The 13,298-nt window shown below is 43.7% G+C and overlaps 1 protein-coding gene across 2 annotated transcripts in view; it reads left to right on the top strand.

Annotated features, from left to right (window-relative positions):
- Positions 1-88: 88 nt before the first annotated feature.
- LOC144726210 (receptor tyrosine-protein kinase erbB-4-like) overlaps positions 89-13,298 on the top strand; it is a 66,576-nt gene continuing 53,366 nt past the window's right edge. Inside the window, exon 1 of one of the 2 annotated variants that reach the window (XM_078604729.1) lies at positions 89-431. In XM_078604729.1, coding sequence (XP_078460855.1) covers positions 350-431 — 82 coding nt within the window. In that variant the 5' untranslated portion in view covers positions 89-349. The remainder of the gene's footprint in view (positions 432-13,298) is intronic. The other variant, XM_078604738.1, reaches the window with a different exon arrangement.

The following is a 13,298-nucleotide window of genomic DNA, read 5'->3' as shown; positions in this document are numbered from 1 at the left end:
TTGCCAAAGAGCGCCTCCACCACAGTTTTAACACTGACGTGCGGAGGTGGGGGGGTTGTTACGAACCCCGCAGCCTATTGGCCACGGCGCCTGGGAGCGACCGAACGTCGCTTTTCTCGCTGCAGCCTCCGAAACACAACGTACTCCTCCCCCTCTGCGTGTCCCGGCGGGGACCCTCTCTAACTTTCCACAACGCCCCCCTTCATTTCGGAGTTGCTGTTGCTCGTGTTGCCATCAGTGGTTTTGTTGCTTAACCTCGACCCTTGCGTTAACCCGGAGGATAAGTTAAACCGTCTTAACTGGTGTGTGGTCGGTGATTTATGCTGGTGTGCAACCGTCGACGAACGAAATGCGGTCGATGCTCTGGAGAATGGGAGTGCTGCATCTGGTCTGTGCATTGGCGTCTGTCGGAAAGGTGCACTCGCAGATAGGTGAGTGAGCGCGAAGTCGAGCTTGTTTTTTGTTTGTTAAAAACTTCTGCTTGTTGTGAGACTTCGCAGAAGGAAGAGCTGTCGGTTCTTCCCCATACGACGTGCGTGTACGTGTGCGTTCCCCCTCTCCTACCACACACCGCACGCAGTGTCGTGTGAAGGAGCCGAGTTGAAAGTCCGTGCAACATTCACGTATGCTGGCAGTAAGCATAGACCGCACGAGGGCTTCGTAGAGCGCTTGCGTAAATTCCACTGCGTAGGTTTGTGCCCAGAATCACGTCAAATTGGATGGCTCGCGTCAATGATTTACGAAAGAAAATCGTTCGAAACAGCGGGGTCTTATTTCTGTAAAATGTCAGGTCAGAAGAAGCCTCCTGTGTGTGATTGGTAATTGATTATTAAACCCTTAAGACAGGTACTTGCCTTGTACACCATTGACGTGATATTCTGAAGGATCATTGCCCGAAACGTCGCCTGTGTGTGCTACATGTGCTTCCCTTCCAGGCCAGTGGTATTACTACTATGTGGAGTTTTTTGTGACATGGTGAGATATTAACTACCTCGCCTGGTATACACGAGGTCATGGGTTCGATTCCGATCCTGACTGACACCTGCATATTTGGAGTTTGCATGTTCTCCCCGTTGTTGCGTGGCTTTTTCTCCCAAGTCCTGCGGGTTTTCCCTTAACATTTAGAATCAAATGCGTTTAAATTAGTATTTGGCTGCTATACATTTCCACACAGTTATTATTTGTGATAGTCAGGTATCTTCTTACAAAAAGAGCTACATGGCTCAGTGGGCCTTACCTTGTAAAATAAAATACGAACAAAAAATGTTTCATTTGTTCTGCTGCAGTATCCCTACACAACGTTATGCATCCTTCCTGTGTGTACACCTGTTGCGGTAAGCGTAACGATGGCGTGCAAACCTCTTTACCTTTGCCGTGCAAAGGTGTCAAAAAAATAAAACCCTGTCGCGTGCCCTTTTTTTGACACCGCATTCGCCTCCCTGTTGGTGTGAGACTAAAAGGGCTTGTTGTGTTGCGAGCGAGCGAACCACGTTGAAGGGAGAAGACGTGTTGTGTGGGTGGCGTAACTCTTTGGTTCTTTCACGTAGGTATGAAATAAATTAAATCACGGAGTTTCGATTGCAACACAAGCAACAACATTTTCTTGCTGTGGTTTTACCACCTGATGATGATTGCTTGTGTTGCAATCGACACGTCGTGATTTTATTTATTTTATGCCTACGTGACTTTACCGAAAGAACCAAAGAGTATATGGATCCCTGCAGTCACGAAAACTTCAAATCAAGATTGGGTGGCGTTCGTGTCACGCCTAGCGCAGGTATGGGGGCCCACTCCAGGCAAGGACTGTGACCCCCCCCCCCCCACCAGTTCTCTCAATTTGCCGGTCACGTTGACTTGCTTGGGTTACCATTACTCTTTCTCTGGAGTAAAACACGTGTGTGTGTGTGTGAATGTGATCGATTTGTATTAATTTATTGAGACCTGGTACGCGTTTCGGGGCGGGGGGGAGGGTTGCGTTTTACTTTCTGGAGCGTCTTATAATTCGGATAATATTGTCAAGCATAAACAGGCGAATCCTTTCTTCTCACGACTTTGCATGCGTGCACATTCGGTTCCCCAAAACAAAAATAACACCGGGTGTACTCAATCCTTACCGTGCGTGCGTGATGCTGGTAAAATATTTTTCGAGTGAGCTTTGGAGCTCAAATTCAAAATTCCGAACTGCGCTAGACACAGTGTCTCTCTCACTACGCCGCCGCCTATTCCTCTCTCGGAGTCTCTCCCTCTCTCTACGCCGCCTCCTCTTCCTCTCTCAGAGTAATCTCGGCTGCCTGACTAAGCGAGTCGGTTCAGTTTTTTTTATATGAGGGAACAACTTGTACGAAACCACGCCGTACCACATTCCGCTGCTGAAACGCGGCCCCGCGACGCGACTGCGGGGCCAGACAAGTTGTCATAAAGCTTTGGACGCCTCTGAACAGTGGGCATCCATTAGCCGTCTTTATTTCGACTGAGTTCCACCTGCAGTGAATGGGCGAGGGCGTGTGGGAGAGGAGGGGGGAGTGGTGACTGGGAAGGAATAATCTGTATTCACGTGAACATGTTACAGCTTTTTTGTTGTCAATCCACTATTGGATGAGGGCCGCCCCATGCCGTGCGTTATTTTGACCATTACATTGCACTTCACCAAGTCGTTCAGTGCGGGTTGGTGAAGGTGGGCAGATCTGAGGTGGGAGCATACAAGTCGAGTCCAATAAAACCATGGACATTCTGCATTCATCTCTGCTGCCCACCACGTACACCCTCCCACCCCCCGCAAGCCCCTTAACGACCTGTTTGTACAATTATTAAAAATATAATCGAATAATGGTCCAAGCATTTTTCAGGCTCAACCTGCTTAACTTCTGAGATCAGACGAGATAGGTCATATGCCTGCGAGGTGTGTACAGTGCTAGATGTAATCAAAGGCTTTGATGAGTAATTGTACTGTGTTATTACACAACGCGTTGCCTCTTGTGTCGGACAAAAAGCACGCGTATCTTTTGCCGAGGGATGTTCATGATGCAAGACTGCACGCACCTGCCCTTCATGCTTTTAATCAGAGCGGATATTGAAAATATAGTGAGGGATATTGTTTACTTTCCTTTTCTGTAACCAAATGAATCACTATCAAAGTCTCCGATGTCAGCTGCGTTCGTCCAATTTCAGTATGCTGTATTAACCGAAAAACTGAAAGTGCGCAAAGAAGCGTGGAGAGATGATTGCCTGGGATCACATTGGGAGATGGCACATGGATTAGAGCGCTGAAGCAGGTTAAATACATAACTCAAGCCGTTCAGAACAGTAAGAGGGCTTGGACATGACACATCACCACTGGAAGCGATTATGGCGGATGGGCAAGAATAATGGTGGATTGGCAGCCAATGAATGTGACGAGTCTGAGAGGATGTCTAGTTGTGAGATTGAGCCTTCATGGAATCAGCTTGTGTGCAAGTGCTCGGTGGATTATTACATTAGAGGATCATGGTAGATGGTAGCAGCTTGGGAAGGCCTTCATCCAGCAGTGGATTGGCCATCGCTGCTGATGATAACGATGACTACAGCTTTGACAATGAACTGCCTGTACATATCTAGGGAGAGAAGTAGTGTCTGTATGCGTGCATGGAATTGGTAGTGACGAAGCAGCTGTTCTTATTTAAAGTGATTAAGGAATACAGTACGGCGTCTGTTAATAATGTGCCAAGGAATTGCTGGACACTTTCCACCAATCTAATGAAAAAGAGCAGTTATTTTAGCTACGTAAACTGTTAATCTGTGAGGTAATATTGTTCCACAGGGCAGACAGCACAAACTGAACTCTCACCACAATCCCCACTTCCAGTTGCCCTCTGCTCATAGCCACGTAAACACATCCCAGTATCTCCAAGCTGTCACGTGCCATGTGCTAACCCAGCCAGTCAGAATATTGTTTGTAAAATGTTGACGACACAGGGCCGATGTCTGCCAATGTGAAAACTGCAGTGGCGAGTTTTTCTATGTTTAGTGTGTTGCCCTTAGCACGGTTGGGTACGTGCGGTGCGAAAGAGGTTCTACATACATACACACACATCAGTGTTTGTGTCAACAATACACTCATCCACAGCAATTTCAGTGACTTACACTGGGACTGCCGTGAGACTGCTACAAATGGGATGACATCGGAGTGATTAGATCATTCAAACGCCGCAGAACCGCAGGTGTTGCACTGACATCTGTTAGATTAAGCGACGTTACATTGCATAACTGTCAGAGATGGCGATGGCATGGGTAGGTCTTCATCCAGCGGTGGATTGATCAATTGCTGCTTATGATGATGATGATGATGAAGTTGACATTAGCTAGGCGAATGTCAATGGTTTTGAAAATGCAATTTAAAATCAACACGCTTTCCCAGTACTTTAACAAGAATGTTCGTAGAGTGTGAGGTGAGAATGTGACCCTTGTATAGGTAAACGAATTTGTTATAGTCATTGTTAACGTGAGCATTGTATGCAAACGGATGGAATACTGTATTTGTAAAATAGTGGACTAAGCTGTTAAATATACTAAATAAATCATGCATATTTGTTTAGCTTATTAATTCGAGGAAACAAATACCACTCTTGCTTGGTTAATGTTTGCACGTGAAAAGCTTTCTAGTATATATAATACTCAAACGGTTTGGCTTAGAAATTGAACACAATGTAGCAGTATACTATGGAATAATAGCCTGTGATAGCAGTGTACGTGCGGGGGGTTACACAGGTGTGTCCCTTCCATTCAGCTGAGTGGCACAGGTAAACAACAGCCGACCTGGAAATACCGTGATGTGATTAAACCAATAATGGGTGGTGGGGGTGAGGGTGTCTGTGTTCCGTTCCTGAGCATCGGGGGTCATTTGTTACTTTTCTGGGGTCGCACAAACGGGTTTCTGTTTGGCTGTATTTACCTGTGTTGACCCCAGACTGACCCCCGGCATGAGATGTAATGTTCCCAGCTGAAAAGCCCACAACCGTCGGCGCTGCGGAGCTGAAACGAGTCGCTGGGAGGAGAAGCTTCGTGTGTGGGGGGAAAAGGCACTCGTTTTGACAGTTTGGTTAGTCGCGTGGTATTAATGAACGCTGCTTTTTCAATGATTGATTTGAACGCACCATATTCGTGGGGCACAAAGGTGTCACAAGCAGGAGTGAGGAGGCAAACGAATGCATGGATAACTAGACGAGAACGATGTTTAATCGGTAATCATCTTGCTGACGCAATTCATTTTGCCTTCACTGCTTTATCGATAGATATGTGCTGTGAATAAGAAATATAGAACTGGTATTCGCTTTAGATACTTTCTGACTGCATAATACTGTACATTTTTATTTTTAAACATGCTCCATCACTATTAAGCCAGAAAACGACACAAGGTTGAAGATGCAGAAATGCCCATATATAAACAAAATAATTCATGGCTGTTGTAAAAATATCCCAAAAATAATAAAGCTTAATATTGGGAAGAGGAATCCATGGCCTGGTGACTAGTCACACGAAACATAATGTCTGGCTTGCAAGCATTATGTAACAATGCATCAATCCATCATGATTGATGTATCTAATTGTGTTTGTATGAATTAATGATTCATAACCTAAGCATATTAAATGCGATTGGTGTACTTGGACAGAAGGAGGCGACGAATCCCGTACAAATTGGAGAAAAAAAACAAGTAACAATATAAAGAATATAGTAAACACAGGAAAAAATAGATGTTTTTCTTAAATAGAATTGCAACCGCGAATTGTGACAATTCGTTTAAATGCTGGAAGGGTGGCGAATAAATTGTTGCACACTGCAGTCCACAAATAAGTTTAGTAACACTTAGAAGCATAGCAAAGTTAATCCGTTTATTCTATGTTTCATAGTCTTATCTGGGAAACTTGCAGCAATACTGACAATGTGATGTGTGACCCTTGACAAGTTGTATTACTGCACTTCTCTGAGTTCTGTCTAGATAAAGCCATTTCCATTATTGAGCTACACTCCAAAAAGAGCAAAGAGCAAACACAAAAAGTCAATTTATATACCACAAGTTCTCGGTAGTAAATGTCATGGCATTTTTGGAACTTGCACAAGCGTCAAACCAACACTTGCCTGAACTGTGAAACATTAAACACGCTGTAATGCAATTAAGTTTTCTTCTGAAACATGTTTCCTCGTAATTAATGATACAGATTTTTTTGCCCTATTTCAAATGAATGTAAGCACGACAGGGTTTTGGGCACCGCGCTAAGGACCTATTTATTAGATTTCGAGTCCCAGCCATAGCTTAACTCCGTGGTGCGTGATTTTCTGATATGAATCCGGGAAACTCCTTCACCAACCCGCACTGAACATCATGCCGAAGTATGGCCAATTAAACCCCATGGTTGATGTGGTGTGGGGGGAGGCTTTCATCCCGCAGTGGATTGACAAAGCCCTGTAATTGTTTTGTAATATTAAACATAGTGCACCCCCGTATTTATCTCGAAGGAAATGAGGTAATTGGAAGGTTAAGCCAAAAGGGTCTGTCTGCTCTTTTGGAAGATAACGATGGATCTGGCACGGCTTTCGGCTGTGCCTTCGCAATTCTAAAAGTGAAACGTGCCATGTGCTGTTGCTTTCCTGCTCACAATACTGCACTGTGCCCCCCTGCAAAACTTCAGTCGTAATCGACCGGTTTTGCGCACACACGAAAGTTAGGCAAGATAAAAAAAATGTTTTCATGTTTTTATGTCGAATTGGTGTGGGTGTATTAAATGAACAAGTTGCAGTTTCAGTACTGTACTTATGAAGCGCTGTGATACCTTGAAAAATAGAACACTAATTTCTTTAGAGCTACTTTTTGTGTTTAGTTTGTTGTTCTTCACCCGCACCTCCGATTGGCACGGTTGGATACGTATGGTGCGAAAGACGTTCAGCATACATACAACATACGCAGGTTAATGATGTAATTCAATCTGTTGAGAAAAGTAAAAGGATATGTCACAAAAAAGGACATGTCACAAAAAAGGACATGTCACAAAAAAGGATATTAGCTGGAAAGGAAAGGAACGCATACGAGAGGGGGTGAAGTGATTAACTCAGCTCTCATGTTCAGGTGCTGGGGTTGATTTTTAACATCGCAGGGTTGGCTTGGGGAGGAGGCCTTCATCGAGCAGTGGATTGATCATGGCTGATGATAATAATGATGACTGTTGAAGCGTTATAGAGAACATTCGGTACGTTACTACTGTGCGGCAAAGTTTGCTTGGACTTTTGTACACACAATGAGCATGTCACTTGTGTTGTTAAGGTGTTGGCGAGTTGGCCCATAAAACTGCGTGTCACGTGGCAGGATTTAACCTTTGCTCTGTACAACTTCGCAGGTATAAACTATTGCCAGTACAGTACAGTCCTCTAGTGTTCCCGTTTGTAATTTGCGTGAAAAAATAGTTTGCCCGCTTTCAGCAAAGTGAGATATATTCAGACGTCGTTGAGATATTTGTGAAAAGGTTCCTGGTTTGTTATACGGGGTAAGGTAAAACTCCTCCCTTTTGTCTTGCTGTTGCTGAGCCCAGCGGTTTATTTGTCAGTGGGTTGTGTCTTGGCATGCCCGAGATTTACGAAGCCACCAAGAATTGAGGATGTCAAATGATAACCTAGCAGCACTTGTCTTTAAGCTGGGTGACCCAGAAACAGTCTTTTTGAGGTACACACAACACTCATAACAAATGCATAAGTATGTAGTTCTCCGCACATATGGCATTGTAAGATGTTTTTCTGACTCTGATATGTCCTGTTTTTTTGTTGTACCTCAGAGGTCGCAATCCTACTTGCCCTGCCTGGGCTGAGCCCAGATGTCGTCAAGTTAAAGTAGCTACAAGCAGTTTATTTTGCAACCTGATCGATCAACGTTTATGAAAAAAGGCCATTGTCCAAAAAACGTCACCTTGTACACGTTTCATGATTTCAGGACGGCGTTCTTGATGAACGTGTTGGATACATTTACGACTTCTGCTTGCTCGCCACTGCCAACGCAGTATAACGACACATTTTTGTCGTGTAATAAAACTTGGTTTTACCCCCACGTTCATTGTTAACCTTTTGACGTGCACGGCCACATGCCTGTGCAGAGAACCAGTTTGGGTGTGAAGAAGCAGCGAACTTCCTTCTCAGTGAGTTCCTCCTGTTGGAGAGATGAGCTGGCTGACCGAAAAGCATGAGCGAGGCTGATCCTTATCAGAACTACCTCAGTTCTTTTGTGATTGAAAAATGTAGTTGAGAAACGCTTTGAGGCAATTGCCTATTTGTTTTGTTTAGAAAAAAGTCCATTGCCTGAAGGGTTAGCCTGCTATATATATCTGTTGTATGGCGGTGTTAATGACGGTGGTGGAAAGGTATATTTTGCCCAGACTGATGTGCAATAGCCAACATGGGTCACGAATGTTGACCTTTACAATCGGGGTCAGCCATTGTGGGCACAGAAAAATGTGACCCTCTTTTCTCATTGACCACTTTGCATGAGCGCAGGATTGCTTTGCGAGGTTTGCCAGCAAAGCATAACCTTGGAGAAAAACAAACCGGCATTGGAATTACACAGCTGCTGTAAAAAGAATGTCGTAAAGAAGCCACGCTTTACTGCACCACGGCAAGGTCTGTGTTTGATGGTAGTGCAGTCTGAAAGATAAAACTTCCCATAATCTAGCTTCACAGCAATCTTACATGTTTAACGGCTCAGTGCACAAAGATCGAATGCAGTGAATATGAGAGCTGAATCCTTTATTGTTCAACCTCCATTGCTGTTTTACACCGAGATACAGACAGACCGATGGTTTCTCAGGGCACTGCGCTGCACTTTACTGCGCTTCACTGGGGTCAACAGTCCAATTGAAGCCATTGGAATTTAGGGCCACATAGCCAGAGGTTGTGTGGTCATGCCACCTTGCTGTGGAACATACAAGCCTACACGGGCTAGTTATAAATAAGCCTTGTGCTGTGCACCCTGCTCTGCTCGGCTCTCAGGCGACGGCACGGAAGCTGGCGCTGGAGAGGCTGACGAAGGGGAAGAATTTAGGGTGACCTGTGACCGGTGTCGAGGAGGTGTGTGAACGCTCCTGCCCGTATCTCTGCCTGCCCCCCCCCCCTACCCGGTCGGTGCCAACCGGTGTGTCCAAGCTCCTTCTGTGTGATGAGCGCTGTGGGGCTGAGCCGACAGTGCCCTGCGAAATGCCGCATCCTCCACATGTGTTTCAAGTTTCATTTATTCGGTATAGCCCTGTGTGCCAGCGCTCACCCTCCGTGACATCATGGCATTTCACCCGAGACCTTTAATTATTATTTGTGTTACTCTGTCCTCATGTGTTGCTGCGTGGAGTGGCTGGTAAATTCCTCACTAAGTGCAGGACGCTGTCAATTGTAATTTATGGATGAGCACTGAAATTAATTTGCACTTCATGTTCATAACTGAATGAAAACTTTCATCGTGCTTGCATACCATCAATTTGTTTCTTCTTTTTACACTTTGAAATGAGACGTACTACTGGGTGCGTTAAACAAGTGTGCAGTGCACTGAAGGCATCAATAACCTCCGTGGGGACAAACGTGTAGGCAAGTGCAGGGGAACATTTAACAGGTCATTAATTTGCAATAAAGCGGCCTACAAAGTGTGTGTTTGTGTGGACTAATTTAAAGCCTCTTGTCAATCAATTATTAGGGGAAGACCTCCCCCATACCATGTCAGTCATAGAGATTTCATTTGACCCTACTTCACCACGTTGGTCAGTGCGGGTAAGTCTAAATAAAGTCGTGATATTCTTTGGTTCTAGACTCTGGAGTCACGTAGATAGAATAATAATAATAAAAGTAAATAAAATCAAAACTACGACGTTTTGATCACAACACAAGCGATTTTTTCCTCCTGAAGACGGTCGCTTGTGTTGTGATCGAAACGTCGTAGTTTTTATTTTATTTACTTTTATTACTTTTTTTTCTACGTGACTTTATCGAAAGAACAAATAATATGAATTCCTGCAGTCAAGCAAGTTTTAAGCCAAAATGTAAAGTCGTGATGTTTGAGAGTGGTAGGATATATTTCTGTGTGGTCTGTCGTTACATTTTTCTTTTGCTTTTATAAGTTTGCACGAAGAAAAGAAGTGCCAAATCTGGTCTGCGTCCTAACATAAACAGTCGGATGGAGGTGCATTCTGTAGACTCTGGAGAGCAGTGGGAGCCAATTCTCATCTGCGTTTTACATCCCGCAAACTCATTCAAGGCATACAGTGTCGAGAATAAGGAAAATAATTCAGTAAGATTGCTTGATGCGTGAAGATAAACTGAATTTGAGTCGGAGAGCTTTAATCTGCAAGCTCCTGCTTTATGAATATCTGTTTCAGGGTTATCCACGAGGTATGATGTAAAACTGCATGGGTTGATGGTGTCACCTTAAAAAAAACACACTTGAGGAAGGCATGAGGAAGCCATTTCCAAGGGTTTTATAACCTTGCTCAGTTCAAGAAATATATAAACTCTTTATCTACTGAGAGGAATAGGGGTTTTCCCCTTTTTATCTGGCAACAAAACTGAAACATTTTTAAAGGAATCATGTCTGCATTAACTACAATAGTTGTGGTCAAAATACAAAAAAAAACCAGTGATAATATATGCATTGTGCTTGAAACTGATTGGTCAACACCAGAGACGGCTTTCTTTTGAGCCTGGTCTCAATTGGTGCTAGACCAGATGACGCCAAAAGGCATACAGCTTAACGACAATGCAATATTAAAGTAATGAGGGCTCGGGGTAAGCATCTACATCATTAGACCTCCTTTGCCAGTAGCAATATATAAGAATAGGGTTTTTCCCCTTTTTTCTGGCAACAAAACTGAAACCTTTTTACAAGGAATCATGTCTGCAATATTTGTGGTCAAAATGCAAACAAAAACCAAAGTGATAATATATTAGATAATATATTAGAAAATATAATAGATAATATATTAGATAATATATTATCACTGTGTTTGTAAAAAAATGATTCCTTGTAAAAAGGTTTCAGTTTTGTGGCCAGAAAAAAGGGGAAAAACCCTATTCATATATATTGCTACTGGCAAAGGAGGTCTAATGATGTAGATCTTTATCTATTACAGATTCAAGAGTGTAGTTAAATATTGCCCACTAGTTATGGCTCAAGAACTCTGATGCAGTATTTTGAGAGATGGGGGAAGTGGGAATGGATGGGATGGAGGGAGCTTGAGTCATGGAACTGCCCTTGAACTGATAACTTGAGACAGACATTCCAGGGTAAGGGAACACACCATGCCAGACACCACGACGTGCATCTTGTTTGACAGGTACATGCATTGACTAGCTTTATTCAATTCGTCAATCGGCAGGTCGCATACAGTGGGCTAAAGTGTGGGTACTCCCATGTATTCCAAGATGCTTGGCCAGTGTTGAAGAGGAGGCGAAATTTTCCACTAGAAGGGCTTTCTCTCGTGGAGACAGTTCTGCTGGCAGTGGCATTGGCAACAAATTGCACTGCTGCACATTTACTTTGCTAAATTAAATGTGTTGAATAATTGGTGAAAGAGCATGGAGGAGGCTGCTTGTGATGAAATGGCCATGGCATTGCACACACGGTACATTCCATTTGAGAAAGACTCCCTGCCTAGCTTTGTGCCAGGCGGTGGTGTAAAATGTTACACAATTATTTATTTAATGTGCCCGATGACTTTTTGTAGCCTTCTTCTCACAGAGCAGCATTGGTTTGTGTAGCATGCTGCACTTTTGCACGTTTTTTTCACCCTGGCCTGATGATATTCCAACGGCTTTCTTTGTTAGCTACTTTCAAAAAGCCTTCTGCTATAAATCAAATATCATGACATTGTAAAATAAGTTCCACTGATAATTATTGGACGAAAACCTTTGCTTCAGTACTCTATTGTGACCTGTCTGTGCTTTGTGAATAATTTACCAACAGAAAATAAAAAAAATGTAGTTATAGTGCATTTTTATGAGATACGTTTTAATACTGTTATGTCATTGAATATCATGTATGCACTTACTCTATATTACTGGTAGGAACCTCCTGGTTACACCAGCCCACAGGGGATTATTGTGCCCGTCCGTCGTGCAGGATGGGGCTGGGTGGGGAGGGGAGGGGCTGGGTGGGGAGGGGAGGGGCCGGGTGGGGAGGGGAGGGTGGGGAGGGGCTGGGTGTGGAGGGTGGGGAGGGGCTGGGTGGGGGGTGGGAGGGGTGGGGCTGGGTGGGGAGGGGCTGGTCACCCCATGGTGCCCTTATAAAACTCAACGTTTAACCTACTCACGCCGGCTTGTGCCCGCCCTCACAGTCGGGCATATTTGCGGAATACATCACGCTGCCGTTGACCCTGGCCATTGACCGAGCAACCCAACGTTCCTACCAGCTCCTTCCGCAGAAATGTGTTCATTTAATAAGAAAAAAATTGGTTTAGACTGCTTAAATATGTTTGCAGCTATGATTTATGAATTATATGCCGGTTTCTGCTGGGGGGTGATCCATCGGCATTAATGTCGATAATCCCAGATTTGTTGTTGTGGTCTTAAATCACAATTTAACAAATGCATAATCACATTCATATCTTAATTTTAATAAATTACTCGCAATGACTTATGCATTTTTAAAAATGTTAAACAAAAAAAAAATCGGTGCAGTAAATGGAAGTTCGATACTTAATTCTCGCAAAGAAGTTGAAAGTATTTGTTTGTTTGAGCAGAATTTGTTATGTATACAATCTAAGATGTTTTTTTATTATTAAAAAAATATGATCATTATTTTAGCCAAGTTGAGTCAGGACTGGTATGTAGTACTGTAGGAGGAGGCGTTGTGGGTTGCTCTGAGTTACACGCCGAGTCCTCCCCTCATCGCTGTACTCGCTTCACCCTGCTCAGCAGATAACAGCAAGGATTGAAATGGCATCAACTTGTTTTAATTTCAAATGCGGTTACGCGGCAAATTTTTCACCCATTACATGCTGGCACATCTTGACGGACGGAAGTTGTTCCCAGAATATAATTTCTTTTGGTTATGTTTGCACAATTTTCCATGCTTTTTTGAGCATATTTAACTGCAACCAACCAAACAAATAAATAAATCCCAAAGCATGTCTATGAACAGATTAAGTACCACCATTAACTGGGAAAAAAGGAATGTTCGATTGTACAGTGTGTTTTAGCAGTTCTGGTTATTTCCTGTTCTCTCTCTTGGGGTCGATGTCAAGTAGTTTTTCAACAATTCTAAACGTTTTTACTCGGCACACCACTGAAGAGCAAAGTGCGAAACGAG

Source organism: Lampetra planeri, chromosome 2 (assembly GCF_965212315.1).
Source record: "Lampetra planeri chromosome 2, kcLamPlan1.2.h2, whole genome shotgun sequence".
Lineage (NCBI taxonomy): Eukaryota > Metazoa > Chordata > Hyperoartia > Petromyzontiformes > Petromyzontidae > Lampetra > Lampetra planeri.
Note: the sequence above shows the minus strand (reverse complement) of the source record. Positions and strands in the feature narration are given on the sequence as shown.